Source organism: Dama dama, chromosome 13 (genome assembly GCF_033118175.1).
Source record: "Dama dama isolate Ldn47 chromosome 13, ASM3311817v1, whole genome shotgun sequence".
Classification (NCBI taxonomy): Eukaryota; Metazoa; Chordata; class Mammalia; order Artiodactyla; family Cervidae; genus Dama; species Dama dama.
The window spans coordinates 49,568,862-49,596,234 of record NC_083693.1 but is presented as its reverse complement, the minus strand read 5'-3'; the positions used below and the strand labels follow the sequence as shown (position 1 = coordinate 49,596,234).

At 39.8% G+C, this 27,373-nt stretch overlaps 1 protein-coding gene across 3 annotated transcripts; it reads right to left on the bottom strand.

The window, feature by feature from the left end:
• Nucleotides 1–645: 645 nt before the first annotated feature.
• COCH (cochlin) lies at nucleotides 646–14,542 on the bottom strand. 3 transcript variants are annotated; one of them, XM_061159078.1, is made up of 12 exons: nucleotides 14,524–14,542; nucleotides 13,577–13,639; nucleotides 13,441–13,488; nucleotides 11,183–11,339; nucleotides 9,980–10,113; nucleotides 9,436–9,498; nucleotides 8,716–8,760; nucleotides 8,470–8,617; nucleotides 5,717–5,820; nucleotides 4,777–5,003; nucleotides 4,083–4,599; nucleotides 646–1,601 (listed from the first exon to the last, which is right to left on the bottom strand). In XM_061159078.1, the coding sequence occupies exons 2-12, from the start codon at nucleotides 13,608–13,610 to the stop codon at nucleotides 1,426–1,428; spliced, it is 1,653 nt and encodes a 550-aa protein (XP_061015061.1). In that variant the 5' UTR covers nucleotides 13,611–13,639; nucleotides 14,524–14,542; the 3' UTR covers nucleotides 646–1,425. The 3 variants fall into 3 exon arrangements, with proteins under 3 accessions (XP_061015061.1, XP_061015060.1, XP_061015059.1); XM_061159077.1 differs by lacking the exon at nucleotides 14,524–14,542 and adding an exon at nucleotides 13,963–14,000; XM_061159076.1 differs by lacking the exon at nucleotides 14,524–14,542 and adding an exon at nucleotides 13,774–13,991.
• Between the last annotated feature and the right edge of the window lie 12,831 nt (nucleotides 14,543–27,373).

Below are 27,373 nucleotides of genomic sequence, written 5' to 3'. Positions count from 1 at the left end.
GCTTTATAATAAGGGGCAGGGGGTGGTGGTCAGGGGAGTCATTGACTTTGCATTCTCCCTTTTGTCAAATTTTTATGTAGTGTCAAAGACAATTTCACTTCTGCCTCTGATACATAGTCCTTTCATTCGTTTTACACAAACTAAAATTGTTAAATTCAAAAGATTTATTGGAGTAATATTCCAACCAGTTAACATCTTTTCCAGGTTAACTAGTTTGGGTGGTTGTAAACCATTTCAGATAGGATCAGTGTATGTGTGAGTAGAAAACACGGTCTTTAGAGAAGATGGGATGGAATATGACAGCACTTCTATCTGGGGAGAGTTCTTGGTGGGGTAATGATAGTTACATTAAGGGAGTTTGGATCACTGTTCTTAGGAACCAACTTCACAACAGTAAAAATACTGTTAATTACAAAACAACTTTGTTGAACCATGTACTCGAAAATATTTCCTAGTGTTTAACCTGGTACTGGCTATGAATAATATCTAGAACAGATGGCATTCAATAAGTAATTGAAAAAAAAAAAGGTCTTATTGCATGATTTTAAGAAGAAACTCAGTTGGTCTTTTCACATGAAGTAGTTAATGTTAAAGAAATTTTACCATGCCCTAGGGAGAGACACACAGACTAGTAAGTCAGACACCTTAAGTCACTAGCTGTTTTATTGCTTAAATAGTTTATCCTGCAGTTCAGCTGTTTGGAAGATGTGCTTTTCTTTAAAGCTAAATGCTTCTAAGTGGTAAGTAAAACTGTACCAACCTAATTTTTTTTCAATACATTGATGACTTTTAGAGTACAAGCCAAATACATCAATACACAATAAAATTAAGGATATAAATAGAAAAATACCAGGCAAATGCTGCTATCTTGTTCAGTGTGATACTTGCTATAAGTTATGAAAATACAAAAGAGGCTTGATAACCTAAATCGCTTCCATTTCATCTGTAATTACAACTTTAGGATATTAAGTAACATCTATATTATTGATGGACTAAGACATCTACTTGGGTCAAAATATATTTTAACTAAGTTGAGCTTTATTCTGTTTGTCTTTCATTTTCCTTATATATGTAATAATTAGAGAAGGAATGTTGCGTTTGGTCTAAATATCAAGTTCTTTTATTGAGCTATGTAGAATTTGCATATTTATACATTTAATATGCATGTTAAAATAGAACTCTTAATAATCTACACTGTCTCTTTCCTGAGTTTCTAAGGATTGTGATTATGAAGCGTTCTGAACAATCAAGCCTAAAATGTAATTAGAAGGTATCTTTAAATGAATGCTTATTTGCTTACATTTTTGCCATCTTTAATAGTTTTCTCTGATTTTAGTATGCTATGTAGTATTTCAGTATTACTAGAATACAACTTATACATTATATCCCCTTGCACTTTTTCTTTCAGTTGTCAAAATGTCACGATTATTGCTGGGATTCTAAGAAATCTCTACAGATGCCTCTGATCACATCAGAAACAATTGGTTCTAATCCTGTGAACTCTCTTGTGAAGAAAGCATGCGACTCCTTTGGTTTAGAGGCCATATCTTTCAGGTCATCCAGAGGTGCCCAAGCCACACCAACAGAGAAGATGGTGATACCTACAATGGAAGTATTTTTAAGTGAATTAAGAACAAGTTACAGTTGCATAAAATTACAACATGAGTTGCTCAGTCGTGTCCGACTCTTTGCGACCCCATGTACTGTAGGCCACCAGGCTCCTCTCTGTCCATGGGGATTCTCCAGGCAAGAATCCTGGAGTGGGTTGCCATTCCCTTCTCCAGGGGATCTTCCTAACCAAGGGAAGCATAAAATTACATGTATATATTTTTCACACATAAGTACACAGTTGGACACGAAACTGCCTTAAAATGCCTGAACAAGTAAATCCCCTGTATCAAGTTTTTGGGTAGGTTTTTAACAGTCATTGTAATGAGACTGGCTAACCAATTTAGTCAGAACCAGAAGTTTTGCCATCAATGTAATTTACCATCTTAACAAATACATGATCACTGAAAGGAAAAAGTAATTTGATAACAAAGTTCAACATCCATTCATGACAGTATGCAGCTAGAAAGAGAAGGAAGCTTTCTTTACCTGATAACCTAAAAACAAGAACAGACATTTAGTGAAATGGTGAAAACTTCCCCTCTTGAGTTTGGCATGAGAAAGGACTACCTGGTGTCATCACTTCAGTTAATCATCTTTCTGGAGTCATGGCCAGTATAATACAGCAAGAAAGAAGGACACAGAAGGTGTGGCATACAAATAAGGTAAGTCTTCTAAAGCTCTTTTCTGGGGAATGATGACTAGTCTGTTGAAAACTTTCTCCTATTTCATTCTGTATGTGTTACATTAGCAAACTGGCCAATAGTTAAAAAAAAAAAGTCTTTAATCTCAAAGCAAAAGTTTTCTGATAAAAACAGCCAGGGACTTCCCTGGCAGTCCAGTGGTTAAAGACCACATGTCCAAAAAAAAAAAAAAACCACACGTCCACTACAAGAGGTGAAGGTTCAGTTCCTGGTTGGGGAACCTGCATGCCATGTAACATGGCCAAAGTATTAACATGAAAACATCCAGAAAGAAAGATCTGTGAAATGGAGACTGCCATCTATATCTACTGAGTGAAATCGCCATAAAGTTTTTGAGTTTCTAAAATAGCTACTCCCCTCCTATCCAAAGCTTCAGCCTCCTCCTCACTATATAAAGTACTCAGAGTTGTGAATACTTAAGATATAAATAAAGCAGGTTTAGATGATGTAAAAGCTACTTGAAATAATTCTGATTTATAACAATAACTTTCATGAAAATAGTGTAGCCCAACTTCTTAAGTTCAATTAATCATATAGGGAGGATATATTTGAATTTATTTAGTTCACTTTATTAAGCCTAAATCCAATCCTGTTAGCATAAACTGAGTAAGCTATACTTTTAAGGAGTATGATAGCAAACAGATCTTCACCATAAGTTAGTTGAGGAATACATTAAGCCAGATGTATAGAACTAAGCCAATGTATATATAAAATTTCATGTATCCATTATCTGTCCTACTTAATATTCCATCAATACCTATAAAAGTACACAAATGCCTTAGCAGAGGTGCTAATAAATGTATAAAGTGAAGTGAAAGTTGGTCAGTTGTGTCCAACTCTGGTCTCTGGCATTGCAGGCGGATTCTTTACCAGCTGAGCCACCAGGGAAGTAGGAAATATCATTAGGAATTAAGTGGAGAAAAGGAAGCACAGAGGAGTGTAGGAAAATGTAAGACTCTTCATTCCCTCCTCCAAAGTTAGTGGTTTTGTATTTTAAATATTTTTGGACTCCCAATCACTCAGTTTTTATCCCAGGAAAGGGAATCTCAGCTTTTTGTTGGCCTGTTTTATCTCAGCAGCACACATGCTTAATGTTTTCATGAACTAGTGGTCTTTGCCAACAGTAATGTTAAGGTTAGGGTAAGAAAAAGAAACTTTTTATATCCTTTTATAATAGAATTTCATTATCTCAAAGTAGGGGGGTGGGGGAGGAAGACTCTAAAAACGAAATCTAAATAGACTAGGATTAATCTTTATTGGTGATCTTAGAAAATCCATGCCAGATTGAAAAGTAAAAGGATAAATGAGCAAATAGATTCGTAGTAAGCTATGATAAAACTGTAATTGCCTGGGTTTTTTGTTTTGTTTTGTTTTTTAGAGGATTGCAAAATCTTTTATTTTTTTCCTTTAATTTTTTTGGGTCACATCACACAACATGTGGGATCTGAACTCCCCAGCCAGGGATCAGAACTGTGCTCCTTGTGGAAGCACAGAGCCTTAACCACCCAATCCCTTGGGGTTTTAATACTCTGCCTGGGTTTTAATATTGGCCTCATCACCTACTAGGTGAGGTTTGAGTATGTTTCCTTATCTATAGTATGAGATTTAGTAGGGCTGCTCTGACAATGAAATCAGTTAATACTGGGGAAAACTCATAGACCAATGACTGCCATCCTGTAGATGTTCAAACAAGATTTAAGCTTATATTTACCCCTAAATTTGACTGAAACCCTCCCAGTTCCCTTCCCATACAAAGGACATGGACCTTACCTGCGTCATGTGCAGCAGCAGCAGGCCCTCGAACATCATCGTAGGACTGCCCATCTGTGACTATTACCAAGAAGTTCTTGTTGGGGCTGTCTCTCATGGGACCAAACACATTTCTAACAGTAAAGGAAATGGCATCCCCAGTAGCTGTCCCACCACTCATGTAGCGGATGTTTCTGATAACAGCTAGGACATTCTCTTTGGTGCTGTAGTCAGTGAAACTGAACTCTGTGCGCTGATCATAGGTGAACTGTACTGCAGCTATCTTAGCACCAATGTCTGAGATTTCAAAAGTCTTAGCTATGTTGGAAACAAATTCAAGCATGAGGCGGAAATTACTTTCTCCAACACTACTGGAGCCATCAATCAGAAAGGCAATGTTCACTGAGTTATAACAGGTCTTGCTGCACATCATCTGCTCGTGGGTGCAGAGCTTCTGTACCAGAGGTTTCACGTATTTTGTGGTGCCAAACCAATTGGGCATGTGGTAAGAGAAGAAGCCGTTATTCCGACAGACAGCCTAATGGGAGAGACACAAAAAAGATATCCAAAGGAATTACAATTTGTTTCTTTAAAATTATGAAAATGTTAAATCTTGAATGTTCAAAGTTAATCCAGATATGGGCCAGTCAGCACTACCCCTTGAGGTCCAAAACTGAGTCACTACTATAACAAAAGACATCTCTCAACTCTTTACCTTGTCAACAAATGCAACATCCTGAACCATTCCCAGTTCCTCGGGGATAGGCTTAGCCACAGAAACTATAAATACATTGACGCCAAACTCTCTGGCCACAATGCCTGCTTCCTCGATGTCATCAGAAGGCCAGCCATCAATAAATACCACCACCACTTTGGGAATCCCTTTTCTCACTCCAGTGTCTGCAGTGAAGAATTTCTGGGCGGTATGCTTCAAGGCTTTTCCTAGGTTTGAAAAAGAAGCAAACTGGAACAGCACCACTGCTCAAATGACATTTCTCTGTCCCTGTACCAACTTCATGCTTTGAAGTTTAAGAATTTAACTTACAAAGAGCTCAATTCTTTAACAGATACATTGGTTGGGAAACTTTAATTATCCATCAGGCCTATTTTTTTGTCTTCACAACCCACACTACATCCCCCATCACCTCCCAGAAGCCTCACATTTCCTTTCTTTACATCAATCACCAGTCAGAAACACAGAACTGACTCCCACTTCTGTACCTGTTCTCTCCATCTAGCCCCTGAGTGGCTGATTAGTACCACTACAGACTCAGAACAGGAAGTCTCCCCTCAGAAGGTCCAGAGTTCTGTTCTTGTTCTTTCTGTCACATCTGCATTCATTAGATGAGTCTGTTGATCTTCATTTCTTTTAAACATTCTAAACAGGTACTTCTAATGTGACATCTGCCCTATCTAATATGAGGATTGTAAGTCACAACGTCATGTTTTTGTTTTTCTAATGAGCAATATCAGTAAACTCTTTGGTACGTTTTCCATTAAAAATTAAATAGATGATCAAGTGCAGACCTAACCAAGATCAATTCCAGGGGGAAGAGGTTCACATCTGCTTATATAAAATAGCATAACACTGTCTTGTGTGTCTGATCATTCATAACCTTCTCTGTGTCACTCCCCAGCTACCAAAGTCTACTTACCTGTATTGGAATTACCCCCTCTGAAACCTACTTCCTTTATGGCAAACAAAACATCTTTGGCTGATGTAAAGTTTTTCAAGTAAAATTCTATTTTAGGATGTTCACTAGGTTAAAAAAAAAAAAAGAAAAAGTTATTCAGAGAGAATTGGAAAGATAAAAAAGGAACATTATGTACCTCTTAAAAAGCCTGTAAATTGGACAATGCCTAAGTTTTTTAATTCCATAGCATACAGGCAACTAAGGTATGGCATCTTGAAGTTTTAGGGTTCTTTCAGAAATGTAACAAAAACAATTGCTACCTTGAGGGTTTATTGGATTCTGAGTAATATGTTAAATACCTGCTACAAGTCTAATCTCACTTCATAACTCCATAAGGTAGAAATTATTATCCCAACTAATAAATGAAAAAATGGAGGCCCAAAACATTTAGGTAACTTACCTAGAAAAAAACAAACAAACAAACCACCACATTTAAAATTCAGGTTTGCCTGACTCCTAAACTACATGAAGCACCTGGACCAAGTGGCTCAGGGCACTGAGCGCAGTGAAAATCTTTAGAGTTGGGCACCAGATGGTTGAATCACAGGTGGGTGTGAGGCCTGGCCTGCTTCAGGGAGGGACCTTGGAAGCTCTGAACAGTCTGGGTCTATTAACCCGGTTCTCTGATCAGACAAGGCAATTTCAGTGACACCAAGGCCAACATTTTTAAAGTGAGGGAACTTACAAGCAAACAAATTATAAAGTATTATAATACTGAATTTTTCTTAGAGGATACTGACATTTGCCAATCTTAGAATTACATATATTTAAATAGATTTGAGATTTTTTAGATTTAATAGTAAATTTTACTATTTACATAGTATAAATTTCAGCTTTTATAACCACTCTGTTCATTAGAAGCCATGTTGAGTAAAAAACAGCATAATTTATTGTGTTTAGTTTTTAGATAAGTCAACATTTCATCAGTGCAATATTTTAAGGTCTTATCATTATCAACTGCCATTAAGTCAAGATTTCTGAAGGACAAGTATTGCACTCGTTGTATTCCTGCATTTCTGGTGGCATGATTTCTGCATACCTGGTATATAATGTTGGGTCACAAAATCAGATGTCATGAATAACTTTTTCATTTTTATGGTCATTTTGCAACTATCCAAATTATTTATGTGGTTTAGTCTTATTTGTGCATCCTTAATGAGACTTTTTTTTATTCTACTTAAACTTGACATAGTTTATCTATTTAATGTTCTTTGTAAAATAGAAAAATTATAAAGCAGGAAGTTTATAGAGAAGCTAGTCTTTGTATGAGTCTACAAAGTAGTGTAGACTTTCATCTTGAAAAACCATTGGGTAAAAATAGCAAAGAAAAAATATTAGAAGAAAAACATTGAGGGGAATTTGCCCTATGACATGTTAAAATGTACACTAAAGCTACTATAATCAAAGCATTGTAGAAAAGATGTTAGAATTAACATACAGATCAAAGAAAATTTGTCTAAAGTTATAAATTGACATCACAAATGGAATAAAAAGCTCAGTTTTTTGAGGGGACAGTGGTTAAATTATGTATAAGAAACAACAAACGTAAAGATTCTCACACCAAAAGAATTCTATCTAGAGGACTCCCCTGGCGATCCAGCAATTCAGACTCTCAGCTTCCACTTCAGGGGCTGTAGGTTCAGTCACTGGTTGAGGAACTAAGATCCCACATGCCACACAGTGTGGCCAAAAAAACACCAAAAGTTAAAATTCTATTTAAATTAAGAACCAATTGTAAAAAATAACATAAGAACAAATGAAATATAAATATTTGTAATACTACTAGTGACACCCTTACACACTGCTGAGAGTAGTTTAAACTGAATCAACTCTTTAGAAAACAATTTAACTGTTTATGTCAGAAGCCTTAAAAATGTCACAACCCTTTGACCCCATCTCACTTCTGGGAATCTAGCCCAATGAACTCATCAGAGGTGGCACAAAGATGACACAGGATGTTCAGCACAGGACAATTGTGAAAAAACAATAGAATGGTTAAATAAATTATGCTAAGGAACATACTCATTTTTCAAAGAATATTTGTGATATGAAATGTTCAAAAGAGTGAAGGATAAAAAAGGTTTTAAGATATTTTTATAATCTGAGCTTTTGAAAAAGAAATGCACATAAGTATAATCAAATATTTTCTTAAAATACTGAAAGGAAATACAACATTTTATATTGATTATCTCTGAGAGGTATATTTAGGAAATTTGTTTATTGTGTGTTTTATATGTTGTTCAAGCTTTCTCTAATAAGCACATTATAATCCTAAAAGACATCAGTATATATTATTATAAAATAAAAGATTAAGCTTCAGATTGCCAATCAAGGGAATATGGAAAGAGCTAAAAAGAGTAACAACAGGATAGGGAAGAGAAATAAACATCACAGCTTCCTCCTTCAGTGAAGAGAAATTAGGAATTGAGCAAAGTAGATGTGCAGAGATAATCTATGTGAGCAATAAGACTTTAGTCTGCCTTCTGATCCTCAAATGGTAGCATGTAATTCTCGAAATCCTTTTATTCCAAAAGAGGAAGCATCTACCAGTCTGCTCAGGCAGTCTTAGATTCTGACTTTACAGTTTGAGAATCCAGACTGTCTGCAATTCAGTATGTTTATACCAAACTGAAATGAATGTACCCGCTAAAAGGATCATTTGTTGTCATTCAAGACACCATTCAAGTCTCCTTCCATTTTCTCAAGGGTGATACCTGGCTTGAACAAGGCCCACGTGTGGTCCTTCGGTTCCAATTCCCAACATTAGAGCCACTTTCCCAACAAAATTCTTCTGTAGATTAAATCGGCGTTGCCCGATATTAAAACTTCCATCGATCAGAAACGCAATGTCTGCTTTACAGTCTGTGAACACCCAAACAAATGGTTCCGTTAGCAGTTTCAAGAGGAAGAAAGGAGAGAGAAAAAATGTTACATTCCCAAATGGATATCCAGACTTTTACCCTTATTGCCAGTTTTCTTCTCCGGTGTTTTCTTTAGTCGTTTACCTAAAACAAAAGAAGCACTTGGCATTATCAACAGGAAGACAGTTCCACAGGAGGAAACCCACATGGACAAAGCTCATGATAAGGAATGGCATTCTTGAAAAAACTTTTTAAAAAAAATCAATTTCCTCATGATTTTCTGGACTAAGGAAGTAATGCCTCCAAAAAGAAGTTAGGACTGTAGCAGACCTACATATTTAATGTGCCCCCGATCCATGACTTTGATATCCCAAATCCACAACTGAGGCAGGATTGGAAACTCAGAGTTAGATTCTAATGTGCTTAGTTTCTTTGACTTTAATTTGCCACAGTCTTTGAAAGGATGATCCCTGGCTATTTTTAAGACAGACAGGCACTCATTTATTTTTTATATGACAAATGGAACGAGAAGTTCAAGATACTTAGACCAGTTTCCAGGTATAGTTTATCAAATCAGGGAGAAACAGTAGGACTTCAAAGAGAACATGTGGTACCAGAGTTTACCAATGAAAATAAAGGATAAGGAATTTGAAATATAATACTGAAAGTTTCCCTACTTAATATACCAGTAAAGATACTTGCTCTGTATTTATTTAATATCAGTATTTTAAAAAGAAGGAGAGCTGCTGTCAGTAACACTTATTTGTAACTTCCCAATGCTGTGCCAGGCAGCTAGGAGACAGGTTCTGTATTTCATACCTGTTGCTGGATGTGCTGTGGACACTGCCTGTCCTGTGGCTTCCTGGGTGCCACTTTTGCCTTCTGTTAAAATAAAAAGAAGACTATGTTTTCCCTGTTCCTTCTTTACCATCAAAGAATAACAAATAATTTAGAGTTCTATAGGACGATAAATGTAATAGAGTGGCAATTACAGGAGTAGTTGCTGCATGTAGTTTCAAAGAACCAAAATGAATCTACTGTGTCATATTTTTAAGAGGTCATCATAAAATGAATTCACTCATTCTTTTTTTAGGGTTATTTGTTCAGTGTCGGGACATTCTGACTGCAGGCGATTCAAGTTTCTATTGCCGTCTTCTGGCAGCAAGATGATTTTTCCCTCCATTCACCCAAGTTTGGTTTGAGTGTGTCCCTGACCCTTCCTATCCCCTGACTTTAACCTATAGTTGACTTCTCCAGGCTTGGTCACAAGTTTTTCCATCAGAGTCAAGGAGTTTGAGCTGAGAAAAGCAGGGGTTAGGGAGAAATATTTATGCAAATGTAAAAACAATTTAATTGTACCTACTTGTCACTGTGAAAGAAGCAGACCATCTGGAAAGCGTCTGAGACTGGATGCCATTGGCAACTACTGAGGAATAGTTTTCTCGACCTGGCAGGCTATAGATTCTCACAGGTCCTCCTGAGTTGCCAATTACCCCCCTGCAACACAAGAATAGCAGCTGAGTTCTATCCAAACTTTTGCAGGGGCATTTGACTGACTTTATACTGCTATGTTGCATCTATTGCTCTGACTAATCAAGAAAACAGTTCAGCAGGGAAGCCATCAACCTTTTTAAAAACTGGCAACCTTTTAAAAAACTTGCAGAGGTACAGAATTTGCCCAAGGAAATGGTTTTGTGCTATTAAACTTCTTTAGTGTTAATAAGGACACACTTGGAGTATCCTGTTCCCTGCATATAGCTCAGAGGATCAGAGTTTTAAGAGCGTCAAATGATTTTCTTAGTTTTCCAAAATACTTAACTACCTGTCCTTGGACTTCATTGAAAAGAAGTGTCATCCTGGCCATTCTTTTGCAGGATAGCAGAGTGGTGATGAATATGGGCTCTGGAGGCAGACCTGGGCTTTCAGTCCCAGCTCTGGCAGTTGCTAACAATGTTAACCTTGGGCGAGATACTTGACAACTGTCTGAATCCAGTTAATTGTATCTACCTTGCACAGCTGTACTGTTGTCTTGGAAGTTAAAATAATGACTGCCTTTTAGTAAAAACTCAGTAATAGAGTACATGGTTAGGAATCTTTCCTGTGCTTAGTCACTCAGTGGCGTCTGACTCTTTGTGACCCCATGAGTCACAGTCGAATTGTAGCCCACCATGCTCCTTTGTCCATGGGATTCTCCAGGCAAGAATACTGGAGAGGGTTGCCATTTCCTCCTCCATGGGGATCTTCCCAACCCAAGGATCGAACCCAGATCTCCTGCATTGGAGGCAGATTCTTTACCATCTGAGCCACCAGGGAAGCCCTAAGAGCGTTTTAGAATCACAAGAAACAAGCTCTCAAATAATAATGCAATTTGCCTTTATTCAGAAAGCTTCCCTTATGTAGCTGGTGATGCAAGGAGATCCAGGAAAATCTCAAAAATGTATCCATCTTCTATGGCCAAGATTGGTACCAAAAGAAAGAACAGGTGGGAGGGGGTGTCCAGATGGCTAACGAGGGAAAGGAAATAATCACACTTGTTTTTCTCTCCCCTTGGTGTATCCGGGCTTACCTGTGGACAGCGGCACCACATATGCTTGATACAGACGCATACACTATGTGCCCAAACACGGAAAACTCCTCCAGAGGGCAGCCGCCTGGGCAGAGGACATCTGCTTTTTCTTTCCTGATGTCCAGGCCTCTGGTAAAGCATGTGATAGCGATGGGAACTGAAGAGAAAGGAGAGAATGTAATAACCATTCTTGGGACTTTTAGGTGAGTAGTGGTGGGGGAACTAGGATGTGAGATTAAAATTTTACTTTCCTAATTTCTACACTTTTTGTTAAGAATATTGACTTAGGTACGGTTTCACACCATTCCAGATTTTAGCAAGCCAAAAATAAGTTTTCCAATTAATCTAGTCCTCAGACCCTATAAAGTCTAATGGGAGAATTTTCTCAGTTCTTATTAGTTTGGAAATATATGAGAACTAGAAAATAAAGTTAAGTCATTGGCCATTTATTAATTCATTCTAAAAATACAGGAATCTCAACTCTGATTATAATTGTGTACATAGTTGCCTGAGGTGAAGCTATTAAATATGGGTTGAACCTCTGAGAAACATTTTCATGACACACACAAATTGAAGTCATCCTTTACATCAGAGGGCCATTTATATCAGTTTTCGTCAAGTGCTGTGCATTAAAATTATATTTTAATTTAAGCAAATCAGTCAAAAGATGTTTCACTTTAAAGAACACCATTTGGCTCAACCATTCATTTTAGCTGAAATAAATAAAGCCATGAGGTTAATTTGCCCAAGGTCACACAGCTCAAGGAAAATTCTACCTCTCCTGCAGGGCAGGAAACAGAGAAGTTCGTCCCCTTCAGAACAGAGCATTTTTATCTGAATTGAACCAGCTTATTTCTGCTCCACATCTGTGCAGGGAGATATATCAGGCAGCGAATGCAGTTTTAGAAGGCACTGTTAATACTGAGGGCTTCCCTGGTGGCTCAGATAGTAAAGAATCTGCCTGCGATAATACTGAGGTTTTACATGATCAACTTGATGAATAATCCCAGTTATTACTACAAAAGTTGTTAGAGACAAGCCCTTGGCAACATGTAACAAGATAAACATATTAATTCATCAATTTGCTGTGAATATTAAATTGATTAAATTGAATTATTAAATATTGTTATTAAATACCATTTTCCAAACACTGGAGATTGTGGTTATCTAAGCCTTTTTGAAACAGATGTTAATAATTTTAAAAAAAAAGTTTTTTTTCCCTCAAGATAGTAATGCTATCTGGTCATATGCCCAGCTGAGTATTCTACCTCTAACAAGGAGCCTCTTCTGAGAGCTCTCTGTGCCAAGCTGTACCCTGGACTGTATACGTCCATGGAAGGGAAGGCAGGACTTCACGAAAAGTACAATGCTGACTATGAGTGCTCTGAAACACTCTAGATTGCCGGTCAAGTTAAAATCCTTACCCAAACCAGCAGCCTCATACTATGTGCTTCAAACCTGTTACCAAACTGCCTCAATCCTACCTCCCAGTTTCGAACGCACCAGAGAGGCTCTGCCTTTAGCTGCCAGCTCTGACTTTAGTGTGTGTCTGTGTCAGGGGGCGCTGAATACAGTCCTCTGCAATACTTACCTTCATTTCTCCTTTCAAGGAAAATAAAGGATAGATTTTGAAAAGACCGTCTGCTTTTTACATTTTATAAAATACACCTAATCACACATCCTTACTCGGACTTCTAGATGGGGAACAAACTATTTTTAGATTCTCTAGAATGTTAAATGAGCCCATAGATGCTATTATAGGGGGTCATTCCTGGAAACACAGAAAGAGGGTCAGACGAGATGGGACAACGACCTAAGTGTCTCTCAAGCCTGAAACCTCTCTCTCTCTCTCTCTGTTCCCTCTGACAGTCTGAAGGCTTCTCCCTGATCCCAAACGCCGCGGAACACCCGGGACTAGTGTGTCCCTCGGTGGGGCTCAACGAATACCCCTAGCCTTGACAGTCTGCTCGGCTTGCTGGGGGGAAGGGGAATGTGGGAGGCTTCTCCGCACCTTGGGAAGACTGTCCCCATCGGACCCCAGGAGCTCCTTCGCGAGGGACAAACGGGGAAGCTGGAGTAGTCAGGCTGTAGGTATGAACGGGGTGAGCCAGGCAGCAGCGCCAGCCCTTGCGCCCTGATGCTCGGGTACCCGGCCTTGGCCCGGCGGCTCCATCTGAGCGCGATTCCACGAGCCCTCTCGCAGCCCCTCCCACCACCCGGACGAAGCCCTGCTCCGCGAGCCGGGACCCGCAACTCACCGGCTCCCTCACTGCCTACGGGCTCCAGCGGCAGCAGCAGGCAGACACCTGCGGAGAGAGGACAGCGCGAGGGCTGACTCCAGCTTCCACCGCGCTCGGTGCTAGGGCAAGGGGGCGGGGAGGGGCGCGTACCCACCGAGGCAGAGGACCGGGATCCAGGATGCCCACATGGTTGGTGGTCGAGGGGGGCTACTCGGACCTGGGAGAGACGGAGAATGCAACCGACACCCCTGCGTCCCCACCCCCACCGCGCCCGCCCCCGCACTCCTCGGAAACCGAGGGACCGCCAAGGAGAGGGGGAGCCCAGAGAGGCCGCTGCCCCGGGGCTCGTACCCCTTTCTCTAGCTGGAGGCGACGCTCGGGCTGCAAACCGAGCCAAACCCAGAATCAAGGTGCAACCCCGGACCAGGAGCGTGCGCTATGAAGACAGACAGACAGACACACTGGGAGCGACAGAGGGGAGAGAGAACTGGCTGGCTGCAGGGACCCTCAAGCCCACGCCGGACGCCGGGGGCCCTGCACCTGAGTCGGATCCGCCCGGCTGCGCCGAGTGCGGAAAGCGCGGCTCCCGCGCGGCTATAAAGGCTGCGCCGCGCGCATGAGCACTGTGCGGGGGGCGCGCGGGGAGCGGGTGCGAGCGGGGCCCCGGGGGCCGGGTGGCGGCCGTCCAGCTCCGCCCGCACCCCCGCCTCCTCCCTGCCCCGCCCCGGGGTGAAGCGGCGCCACCCCCGCGGCGCGGGGCTCGGCCACCTGGACGCCGCGTCCATCCCCGGGGGAGGGGGAGGCTCGGGGACCTCGGGGAAGCAGGCGTCAGGGCCTTCGGGACGCGTGTGAGACGGCGGCGGGACCGCGCTCCGGCAGGGAGGTTGCGCGACGTGTGGAGACCCCTCCAGGGCTCGAGGGAGCCGGCCTGTCTCTTGTCCCCGCGGCGGGAGCGGCCGCGCCGCGAACGCGGAGGCCTTGGGCCCCAGGAGAGCTACCAGGTACACACGCGGCCTTGGAAACAAACTTCCCGACTTCGTGCTCCCGCGGCGGCAAACTTCCTACTTTGTTCCCACGGTGTACTTCTAAAGTCAGGCCAACCTGGGTGTGATCACGCGTGCCCCGTATTCGGGAGAAACCCCATCCACGGACTGGCTATCTTTCGGATCTTAGGGATCCAGCCTCCCGAGTTGGCTTCGCGACTTGGCTTCTGCCGGAGTCGGTTTTTCTCTCCGTCTACTGTCCCGTGGAGCCCGGACTCTGCATCACATGTGCTTATTCTTCTTTTCCAGATTAGGAAGCCTTTGTGTTTGACTGCCTTTCAAATTCCCAGTCCTGGTGTCTGCTGTGGTTGCATAAATTTAAGATTTGGGAACGTGCTTAACACCCTCTATTTCTCTCACCCTGCTGACTTTTTACGTGAGGAAACGGGAGAAAGTAGAATTCATGGGGCGTGTAAGTGACAGACAGGTGACTTGCATGACCCCTGAGGAACCGACTCCCAGATCCAGCAGAGGTGGCACGTTTTCGTCTTTTTAAAAGTTTTTTTGTTTGTTTGTCCAAAGAACAGAACTTTATTTAGGCCTAAAGTATAACCAGTAATTTTTGTACCATAAAATCCATCCCTTTTCAGTAACTCCCATCATTTTTAATAAGTTTACGTCCATCCCCAAAAGGGCCCGTTCACGCCGTTGGCCACCGATCGTCTCTCCCACCCTCAGCCCTAGGCAACACCAAGCTACTTCCTGTCTCTAAAGATTTGTCTTTTACTGGTGTTTCATATAAATGTAATGATGCAATATGTGACTTTTACTAAGCATAATGTTTTTGAGTTTCATTCATGTGTAGCATGTACACCTATTCCCTTCCTTTTTATTGCTGAATAGTATTCCTACACCTCAGAAACAAACATATCACCACCACCTGGAAGCCAAGTGCTGTCCTGGTTTTACAGCTGTCCTTTCCATCTGAAATGAGTCAGTATCGGACCAGACGAGGGGTGAGGGAGGTTTCATTTCATTCCCCTTTACTATCTAAATGGCTTTAGGAGAAGAGGCTGCCTTAAAGATTTAATCCCTCTCATGGTAGAAAGAGCTACCCTTTTCTTAGAAACCCAGCTGTCTAGCCACTGCCACCGATACTTTGCTTGGGATGAATTGTAAGCCTTCAGGACAGTTAAAGCTGTCTTTATCTTGTTTGTTGAGCATCCTCTGTCAGGTTTGGATAACCTCCTCCAATAAGGCTGGGCAAATTGTCATCATGCTGTTTTATCTGTTTAGGAAGAGTTCATATCTTGGAAAAAGGCTCCCACTCCACAGCTCAGCAGGCAGTAGGCACATGGCTGAAGGGTGCATGCTATTCAGAGCTCCCACAGGGCACAGCCCTCCTGTGATGTAATTTCACTGAGCCATTTGGCAGAATCAGAACTATGCAACTATTTTCGTGACTGACCCTGAGTCTGTGACTACTAAAAAAATAAAGGAAATACCTTATTGGGTTTCATGGGTTATTTACCCAAAGATAAATCTTAATTATTTTGTTTTGAAACATTTAAGAGAAGTCTTTATTTTTCTATTTTGAAAGGCCAACCGCGGAGGGTGGGGGACTGGGGATGAGATTTCTTATTCTCAGTTAGTTTGTACCTCACGCTCACCTTAAGTATACTGAGGGAAAAAAAAAAAAGATCTGAACTTAAGAGGTAATTGCTTCTGCTGTGGAAACATCTGAAGAAGAGGGAAAGTCAAATCTGTGTATGTTTGACTTAAAAAGACAAATTGTTAAAATTATAGTTTTATATTCAACTGAGTAATATCTCAGGGTTTTGTACTCCCAGGATGCCTGGTTTAATCCAGCTTTAATTAAGAGTATTTGATATTCAGAGTTTAGACTAACTCCCTGTGGAGCAGAGGATTGCTAACTGGGCTGCACAATGCAGTCACCTGGGGAGCTTTAAAAAAGTACTGAAGCCTGGGCCCCACCCCAGAGATTCTGATTTGAGCCAGGACCAGGGCATGAGGAGTTTTTAAAGTTCTCCAGGTGATTCTAATGTACTGCTCAGAGGGCATAATACTCAGGTCAATGTTAGAGGTTAAGTTAATAGTTCTAATTTTTCATTCTTCTTTCATTATCTTTTCATTACAGTTCAGTTCAGTTGCTCAGTCCTGTCTGACTCTTTGCAACCCCAAGGACTGCAGCACGCCAGGCCTCCCTGTCCATCACCAACTCCCAGAGTTTACTCAAACTCGTGTCCATTGAGTCAGTGATGCCATCCAACCATCTCATCCTGTCGTCCCCTTCCCCTCCTGCCTTCAATCTTTCCCAATATGAGTCTTTTCCAGTGAGTCAGCTCTTTGCATCAGGTGGCCAAAGTATTGAAGTTTCAGCTTCAGCATCAGTCCTTCCAGGGAATATTCAGGACTGATTTCCTTTAGGATGGACTAGTTGGATCTCATTACAATTCCACCTTAAATGTGCCTGCTGTGTTCCCCTAATAAAACATGAAAGCATCTTCTGGCCTGATGGTTGTTTGAAAACAACCCTTAACAGAAAGTTTGAAAGCTCATTTTCAAAAGCAGTTTTTCCTACATATGCTGTCCAATCACAGAATGGGTTGGCATTGAGAAGGGAGTGGGCTGCCTCTGAAACTGATATCCTAGGTGGCATCTTCAGGCTTTAGGATGCTGCTGATAGCCCTGGGAGAGTTTCTGAAGAAGAACATCAAATGGATCTCTGAGTGGATTTGGCTCATTGTCTACATAGATAACCTCTAGCTTATAGGTCTGCTCTGTTTTGTTCTTACCTAAGTATGAATTTGCTCTTACCCTGAAGTTTTTATGTTCTTCTTGTTGGTATTTTGTTTTCATTTTATAAAGGGATATCAGTCAGTCCTGACCAACACCCTATACATTTAGGCTTTTGAACAGCTTTAGGTTTATAGAAAAATTGGTAAGATAGTAGAATTCCTTTATGTCACACACTCAATTTCCCCTGTTATTAAGATCTAACATTAGTATGGTTCAGTTGTCACAATTCATGAACCAATGCTAATGCATTAACATGAATTGAAGTCGCTGTTTTATACAGATTTCCTTAGTTTTTGTCTAATGTCCTTTTTCTCTTCCAGGATCCTATCCAGGATACCACCTTGCATTTAGTCAGCTCGTCTTCTTAGACTCCTCCACGCTGTGACACTTTCTCAATGTTCTTTATTTTGATGACCTCGATGACCTCACCATCTTTGAAAAGTACTGATCAGGTATTTTGTACAGTGTTCCTCAATTGGGATTTGTCTGACGTGTTTCTCACGATTAGACTGGGTTAATGTGTTTCAGAAAGGAGGACCACAGAGGTACCGTAATACATCACATCATATCAAGGTTACGTAGTATCGGCGTGACTTATCACTGTTGATGTTGACCTTGGTCATCTGGCTGAGGCAGTGTTTGTCAGGTTTCTCTATGGTAAAATTACTCTTTTGTTCCCCCTTTCCATATTGTCCTCTTTGGGAGGATGTGTTTCCTTAAGTAGTAAGGAGTTATCAGCCTCCTTGAGGGCAGAGCAGCTACATCAGTTATTGGGAATTTTCCTGCAAGGGAGATTTGTCTCTTCCCCCCTTTTTATTTCTATACTGCTTTGTTTTTTATTTGTGGCGCTTCATGTCTAAAAGGCTGTAAGCTCCTTAAAGGCAGTGACCATTCCTTATGCTCCTCTATGTCCCCAACTACTTGCGTGATGCTCTGTAGCCCTGACTAGATGCTCAGTCACCAGGGTAGAAGATGGTCCCTAACTTCCAGTCCTGGGAATTTTCTGCTGATGGCTTATCCCTCTTTCCTACCACACAGTTTGGGCCAGAAAATTGCATATTTGGTTCTCAGCAAAAGTGTAACCAAAATGCTGAAATAGTAGTCATCCTGACACTGTGTCAAGCTCTTCATACATATTACTGTAGAATCTTTGCAACATGCCTGCAAGGTGGGTATCATCCTAATTTCATAATTGAAGATACTAATGCCCAGGTTTATTAGAAGCCATGTACCAAGTCACACAGGTAGAAAGCAGAACCCATCTGGGTTTCTAAAGCCCTTGTCCTTAACCACCAGATTATATTGTCTTTTTCCCTCACAATAGCCAAGTAAAGCCACATGGGAAGGTTTGATTAAATGCCAGAAACTGAGGGAAATGACAAGGGTTCTAAGGATACGGAAAAAGAAGAAATAAATCCATCAGGGGGAAGTGCCTGGTAATATCTTCTAGGAATGTATGGCCCTTGAAATCTGCTATAAAATTAGTACATCCTCAAGAGAAACACAATAGTCATAGGTTAGCATAACAAGATAGTTTGAAAATATTATTATGCATTTCAAACACAACACAAAAGGTTCTGCTCATATTATTAACATTCAGCTCAAATAATAATTTCTAAAATACATTTTTATGAAGAAAAAGCCTAGTGAGATTCAATTAGCTTGTAAGGTAGATGGGCATTAGTGCTGATCCCAAACTCTTTGCTCCAGAGGTCCACTCTAGAAATGATTTCTATAATATACATACTGTGGGACTGTTTATTCTTCTCCTCCCCAGGAGATGTGGTCGATTAATGGTATGGTAGTCAAATGATAGTGACAGTAACGGTTATTTGAAGCCATTGATCCAGTACACTTTGTTGAATAATTAGGATCTGAAAGAAAATGTTTATACACATGATTCTGGGAAATTTTTTATTAATAATGTTGAAATGTGAGGCTTTCATAACATTTTCTGTTGGAACAAAGAGTATAAGCTGAATATAAAATGTTTTCAAATAATTATGTATAGCAAAGGCCAATTCCTTCAACACATATTAATTTTTAAAAGGTGGGACATGAGAAATTGCTCTTTGAAATATGGTAGATAAGTTGAAGTATTTAATAAGGCTTAACTCCATCCCTAGTTTTTCCAGTTTTAATGTTCTTCTACAATAGTATTTTCCTATTACATTTACAGTTGTTGAAGACACTTTCACATTTTGTCAAATCTAAACTCCAATAAGATATATCATTATTAGTGTAATTTTGAATAAGAAGAACATGCTTCTGGGAAAATTAAAAGATGCAGGCCTATTTTGGAGATTGTGCATCAATGACATGTTTTTAGTAATTCTGAAGGGTACATTTTTATAATAAATGACTCATATAAACACTTATAAATCATGTAAATGGAAGTAGGGGACACTTAAAAAAACAGAATAGTAATTAAATTTATATTTGAGTTTCCTGGAAGGCTAGAACAAAAAAAACAACAGCCGGAAATTCATTATACTATTTATTGAATGATTAAAAAGATTTATACCACCTTAAAAGAAAAACTTTTTCTGGACGTGAGTTATAAAAAAAACTTTTGATTTGGAACATGTATAAAGTGCTCCAGGAAATGTAAAGGATGTTGTCTTCAACAACAATTTTAAAGAAGGCAGAAACATTTTCATTTGGTCGTTAAGGTAAAGCATCCACCTGCAATGCAGGAGACTGGGGTTCAGTTCCAAGGTCTGGAAGATCCCATGGAGAAGGAAATGGCAACCCACTCCAGTATTCTTGCCTAGAGAATTCCATGGACAGAGGAGCCTGGCAGGCTGCACCCCATGGCAATGCAGAGTTGGACACAACTTAGCAACTAACATATTCGTGTTACATCTTATTAAGGGCTTACCAGGTGGTGTTAGTGGTAAAGAACTTGCCTGCCAATGTAGGAGACATAGAGATGCGGGTTGGATATCTGAGTTCGGAAAATCCCCTGAAGGAGGGCATCGCAACCCACTCCAGTATTCTTGCCTAGAGAATCCCATGGACAGAGAAGCCTGGTGGGCTACCGTCCATGGGGTTACAAAGAGTTGGACACAACTGAACGACTAACACTTTTTTTCACCTTCAACCTTTGAAAGAAGAAAAGCTTGAGTGAAGATTTGTCCAATATCTTTAGAAATTTTAGAATTGAAATTATTTAAATTGTTTAACCAACATTTCACTGTAAGAACATCTTTAATAGGAGTACTATGCCAAGTGTGACAAATATAGCAGTAAGATTTATATCACCCTGAAAAGTCACAGTTATTTGAAATTTAATTGGTCCTGAAAATCGTTTTCATGGATAGCAGAAGAAAAGCATGAATTTCAGTTGTTTTTAGGTTGAGTTATTGAAGATCAATAGTTTCTTAATTATAATAAAAGCTATTACTTGCCTAAAGCTAATTTGAATTATGCACTAGACTCAAGAATTGCATTTGGGGTTTTAGTTTTCTTCCTTAAAAAAAAAATTATTATAAAAACTTCCAAACACATGCAAGAAGTGGATAAAACATTACAGTGAATCCTTTTTTCTATTGCCCAGTTTTAACAATGATCAATTTATGACCCTTTTTTGTTTCTTCTGTGTCCTTACCCCTGATTATTTTGAAAAAAATCTAAGACATCTGAATCTTGAATCTCTAAAGATATATCTCTAAGAACTTTTAAAATATAACATTAGTATTTAATCATACCTAAAAATAATTAATTCCTTAATATCATAACCACTTAGGTTTATATTACTTCAGTTTTCTTACAAGTTTTATATTTAAGTGGATCATTTGCTGAATGAAGGTCAAAATAAGATTTATACATTATAGTTGATATTAAGTCTCTTCTGATACTTAGGTTTTCTTTTAAAATTTTCTTTATCTGTTTGCTTTTTATTGAAAAATCAGATCATTATCCCTAGCTTTCCTCATGGTTTGTATTTTGCTGATTGTATCTCCATGGTGTCATTAAACGTGTTTTGCTGTCCCTTTATTTCTTATACATTTAGGAGTTAGCTCTAGTCTTGATCCAGTCAGGTCATTTTGTTGTTCTTCTTATGGTACATGTTTGTGTGATACTTAATGCATGGCAGTTTCTGTTTGTACTTTACACCAAGGGAATCAGATTAAGTTTATATAAATCAATGATTGCCAAACTTATCTACCCATAGAACTCTTTAAAAAAATAACAAATAAAATCTCTTAGGACTTCAGTGATTATATTTAATAAACAGTGGTCAAATGGGCAAGAGTATCATTTATGTTCTCTAGGACAGGCATTTTGTATTTTATTTTTAAAATATATTTATTTGTTTTCATTTGTTTATTTGGCCACAATGGGTCTTAGTTGCTGCATGCAGAATCGTTTAGTTGCGGCAATGGCATGTGAACATTAGTGACAGCATGTGGGATCTAGTTCGTTGACCAGGGATCGAACTCAGGCCCCCTGCATTGGGAGCGCAGAGTCTTAGCCACTAGACCATGAGGAAAGTCCCACAGTTTGTACTTGAAAGTGTCAGAAGTAAAATGTTTTCTTTTGTGATGTCATCAGCCATTAGGTAGCCATTGTCTTAATTCATTAATTTATTGGAGCTTGCAAAATGATATATGTTTTTTTAAGAACTTTACTTTTTAATTAATTTTTTATTATTTTTGGCTGCACTGGGTCTTCATTGCTGCACGTTGGGCTTTCTCTAGTTGCAGCAAGCAGGGTTATTCTTTGTTGTGGTGTGTGGGCTTCTCATCGTGGTGACTTCTCTTGTTGCGGAGTACAGGCTCAATAGTTGCAATGCATGGCTTTAGTTGCTCTGCAGCATGTAAGGTCTTCCCTGATTAGGGATTAAACCTGTGTCCCCTGCATTGGCAAGTGAATTCCCAAATATTGGACCACCAGGGGAGTCCCGGTGACACTCTGAATTTTAACATTCCTTCTTTATTTATTATCTGGAGTACTTCTAAAAAAAAAGTAACCTCTCTCTCTTTTTCTTTTTCTTTTTTTTTTTTAACACTGAGATGCAGATCTTATGGAAAAAGCAGGATAAATGCTTCATTTTTAACATTTATTTTCCAGTTCAAAATAATGGATTAACAGAGACTGAGGGGAAGAAGGAATGGGGAGTTAGTGTTTAATGGGCACAGAGTTTCAATTTGGGAAGGTAAGAAAGTTCTAGAGATGGATGGTGCTGGCGATTGTTCAAGAGTGTGAATGTACTTAATGCCCCTGAACTGTACGTTTTAAAATGTTTAAGTGGTACATTTTATGTTTATGTGTATTTTACCATAATAAAAACAACAATAACAAAAGTTGGTTTTCATTCACTTTCCAAAAGTGACCGTTTGTTTATCCTTGCCTTTTTTTTAAGTGTTATTAAGAACTCATGAATTTTAGCATATTTGATGTGTTTCAGTCTGTTGTGGTAGTTGTCCTCGTTCGTTTTCAAACCGGCCCGTCTGTGATCTGTGATACCTTTTCTGGTTTACTCCTGAGTCCTTTTGACATTGATTCTAGTAGTCTTTGATTACAGCTTCCTCCTCTTTTGTATAACAAGATGTTCCTGGCTCATCATGAAAATTTCCTGCCCGACAAATAGAATTAGCTAGTTCACCAAGGAACTCTTGACTCATTTTAGTGGGAAATGGTATTTAGAGATTGTAATGTAGGTGCTAAACATGCTCATTGATACTGAGTTGGTCTTTGTTTCTAGACCTTTTTTAGTGGACAAAGATAGAGATAATCTTTTTTTTCTATAAACTACATCATGGGTTCACATAGGTGCTTCCAATTCCAACTCAGAACTATAGAGTGTTTACTTAAACTCGCTAATTTTTACCTCCTTTTTTTCAAATATACTTAAAAATCTCAGTTCTCTCGAGAAATCAATTGATAGCCTTATGGGGATTCCCTTATATAAGACTCTTTGTTCTTTTCTCCTGCTGCCTTTAGAAATCTCTTTATCAACTTATGCCATTTTAATTATGATATGTCTGGGGGTGGGTCTGTTTGGGCTTCATTGAGTTAGCAAGCCCCTTCTCCACAACAAGGTATGATCCATGAAGGGGATTTTCAGTCATAATTTTTTAAAATATAGTTTCAATCCCTTTCTTCCTTCTCCTTCTGGAACCTCTATGATGTGAATATTGAAATGCCTAGTGTTATTCCAGAGATCTCTTAGATTGCTCATTTAAAAATAATTTGCTGTTGTGATTGAGTGGTTTTCATTATTCTATCTCCTAGATCACTTAAGTGCTTTTCTGTAATAGTCTGCTATCCATTCTTTCTATTGTGTTTTTTTATTTTAACTATCAAAACTACTATGCATAAATAGATAAACAAGGATATACTGTATAGCGCAAGGAATTATAGCCATTATCTTGTAATAACTTTTAATGAAGTGTAATCTGTAAACATACTGAATCACTATGCTGAACACCTGAAACTAATATAATCAACTATACTTCAATTAAAAAACTCAATTCTCAGTGATACTACTTGAATTACTAATTTGATATATCTCACAGTACTTGAAAGTAGTTTCTAAATACTTAAAATATACAACTCATTTTTTTTTTTGATTGGTGCTGTCATTATCTCAAGCACTATGGAAGTTTTGAATAAGTTGTGAATAAACAAAAACCCAGAGAAAACTACATGAAAAATAAAGCTGTATGTAATATTAAGTTTAAAGGAGATCATTAAGTCTTTAATAAATTGATAGAAGCAGATGCCTACTCAATTTATGTTAGCATGGCATATTTCTGTGGCTTGTTAAGAACCGCAAACGACTATAAAGAGATGAAGTGCAAAGAGTGCTGAGTATTAAGTCTGTTGAGGAAGCCTTTCTGAATTGGAGTTTTAAAATACGATTTGACTATTTTCTCAAATTGTACTGATTTTCTCAAATGTACTGATGGTACATAGGAAGTTCCTGTTTAGATGCAAAGGAGAGAAGTCAGTTCTTTGAATACAATGGATGCCTTAGGTTATTAGGGTTTGGGGATGGATTGGGAAGGGCTACTTTAGATTATTCTAGGAAATTTTAATCCCTTGGCAGAAATTGTTTAAGATTGTGTGTGTGCTAAATCACTCAGTCTGACTCTTTGTGACCCCATGGACTGTAGCCCACCAGGCTCCTCTGTCCATGGGATTCTCTAGGCAAGAGTACTGGAGTGGGTTGCCGTGCCCTCCTCCAGGGGATCTTCCCAACCCAGGGCTTGAACCTGTGTCTTCTGCGGCTCCTGCATTGAAGGCAGATTCTTTACCGCTGAGCCACCAGTGAAGCCCTGTTTAAGATTAAAGGGACATTTGTTAGCCTAACTTATTCCTACAAAGGCTAAAGAAATTTCTGATCTGTTCTTGTTTGTTCTTTTGAAGCAACAAGTTTTTCCCTTTGTTCAGAGATTTGTTTTGGATTGTGGCATAATTGGGATGATGATTTCTGTACTTGATGATGTTTGTTTGCTTGGGCCTGCTAGTTACTGAGTTTAAATAATTCAACTGTGGAGTGTTAATCACACATAACTGTATTTGACAGACTGGAATTTTGGTGTTTGGCGTTTGCTTGTGTTTTTCTTCATGGCCTTCTTTTTTTCAGTCATTTTGGTAGTAAAGTTGGCTTTTTTTTTCTTAATTTAAAATTTTAAAATTTGCTTTCATGTTTCCACTTTTTCTTCCCTCGTGATGGGGACGAAGAAGATGGACATGATCTCCTCAGACATGAAAACATGTTGCCTCAGACATTAAATAAGACTTAGACTTTAAATGTACTCAGAAGTTGCTGAAAATATGGGGTTAAAAAATGTGAGAAATACTGTGCTTTCTTTCACCTCCCCTTTGAGGAGTAACTTTTTCTAGGTACGGTAGCTCTTTAAGACTCTGGAGCCCTGTCTGGAACACAGAGTGATGGAACTGATGCATTAGAGAATACCTACTACTTAAATTTTAGTACCTAAAAATTTCATTATTTTACAAATTAGGAAGCAGACCAGGAGAAGCCAACTGATACCTAAGACCGGATAACCAGTTACTGACAAGAGTGTTTAGTCACTCAGCCGTGCCCGACTCTTTGCAGCCCTATGGACCCGCCAGGCTCCTCAGTCTGTGGAATTCTCCAGGCAAGAACACTGGAGGAGACTGCCATCCCCTTCTTGCAACCCAGGGATCAAACCTGGGTCTCTTGCATTTCAGGCAGATTCTTTACCGTCTGAGCCTCTGTCAGCTCCCTGTCCTTCAGAGAGGCTTCCTTGTCCTTCACCATCTCCCAAAGTTTGCTCAAATTCATGTCCATCGAGTCAGTGATGCCATCCAATCATCTCATTCTCTCTCGTCCCCTTCCCCTCCTGCCTTTAATCTTTCCCAGCATCATGGTTCAAAAGCATCAGTTCTTAGCGCCCAGCCTTCTTTATGATCCAACTCTCATAACCTTTGTAGTGCTCCTCTTTCCTGACTGCTGAGCGTATAGCTATGTATGTGCTATATAACTTGTAAAACACTCTTCTGCACAGTTATGTGGTAGATATAAGAGTGTCCACCAAGGAGAACTAACCCCAAATGGTTATTTTGATGAAAAATCCTTGAACTCGTATTTCAATGGAAACAGTGGGGTTTCAGTTAGAATTCAGAAGAGATGCTTGATAGTGTGCAGAGTATAAATAACATCATTTTAAAGATTTAAAGTACTTTCACATCAATTATTTCTTTATCCTTTCTCCAATCATATGAGTTACAAGGACAAGCATGAGTGTACGTGGCAGGTAAGAAAAATGCAGAACTAAGAAATTGTGCTGTATTCAGGATACATAAAAATGGAGAATGGCAGAGACTGTGATCTGCCCATCAGAAATCCATGCTGAGAGGTTAGTTATCTAGACTTAGTCCGTGTTCCTTTACTGGTTTCGATTTTTCTGACGTTTTTTATGAAATCACGTGATGCTGACTGTAATAGAAAAGGAAAGGACAGACACAGCTAACGTGTGTCCGTTACTTTAACTCTCCTGCTCACTCCCCTTCTCAGAGTCTGCTGAGTCCTCCCAAGTGTGCAGCAGCTCTAAGCTGGTGATCAGGCCCTCCCCAGCCATCACTCTTAGGCCAAAGACAGATACCCAACCCTAAATGCAGTAGCGGCTCTTGAATAAAGACTACATGAAACCAAGGCTGACCCATGAACAGCTGGTTCATGACCCAGGAAAGCTGGTTGTGACAGAGAGGAGACTAAAGCAAGTCAATATTCACTTCCTGGTCAAGTCAATCCAGTCCCTTTTGAGGCCAGCTTTAATTGCTGGCTGGGAAATACTTGGTTTTCATCCAATAAATTCCTTTTTTTACTTACATACCTTGCATGGATCTTGATATCTTACAGTCAAATGAGCCCTTAGGCCCAGGCAAATGCATTATTTAGGCAAAAGGAAATCAGCTTAAGAGGTTGGTTCTGGGACTTTTACTTTCTTTCTAAGTAGAGACCACGTTTGTGTCAGCGCTTCTGCCTTTCCAGTGATATTGACTGAGTGTTCGTGGATTTCCTGTGGAAGAGCAAGGAGAGGAGCTTTCATTGTTAAAAACCACTTCCCAATTCTGGGAAAGTTTTATCCTTCAGTTTCTCCATTTGATTTCAGATTTGTAGGAATTGGAAGGTTACAGTCTGGGATTTCTGTTGGGCAGATCAGAGTCCCTGCCAGCTTCTTGCCTGCTCCTGAAAGTGAAAGTGTTAGGCGCTCAGTGATGTCCTACTCTTTGTGACTGTAGGGACTGTAGCCCACCAGGGGAGACCTAGGGATCTCCAGGGAGATGGGATCTCCGTGTCATCTGCATTGACAGGAGGATTCTTTACTGTCTCAGCCACCATGGAAGCCTTTATTGAAAAAGTCTTTATTGAATTTGTTACAATATTGCTTCTGTTTTATGTTTTGGTTTTTTGGCCATGAGACATGTGAGGTCTTAGCTCCTCGACCCAGGGTGAAACCTATACCCCCTGCATTGGAAGGCCAAGTCTTACCCATTAGACCCCCAGGGAAGTCCCTACCGACTGCTATTCCCTGCCATTTGTGACCACATGAACTGTGTAGCCTGCCAGGCTCCTCTGTGCATGGAATTCTCCAGGCAAGAATACTAGAGTAGGTACCCATTCCCTTCTCCAGGGGATATTCCTA

Bases quoted from the DNA above. Each gene is read 5' to 3' on its own strand.
- COCH (XM_061159078.1), bottom strand. From the start codon at position 13,610: ATGTGGGCATCCTGGATCCCGGTCCTCTGCCTCG. The intron at 13,489-13,576 runs GTGGGTACGCGC...CTCTCTCCGCAG, and splicing joins GATCCCGGTCCTCTGCCTCG to GTGTCTGCCTGCTGCTGCCG. The intron at 1,602-4,082 runs GTAAGGTCCATG...CTTCCATTGTAG, and splicing joins TGCTGCTGCACATGACGCAG to GTATCACCATCTTCTCTGTT.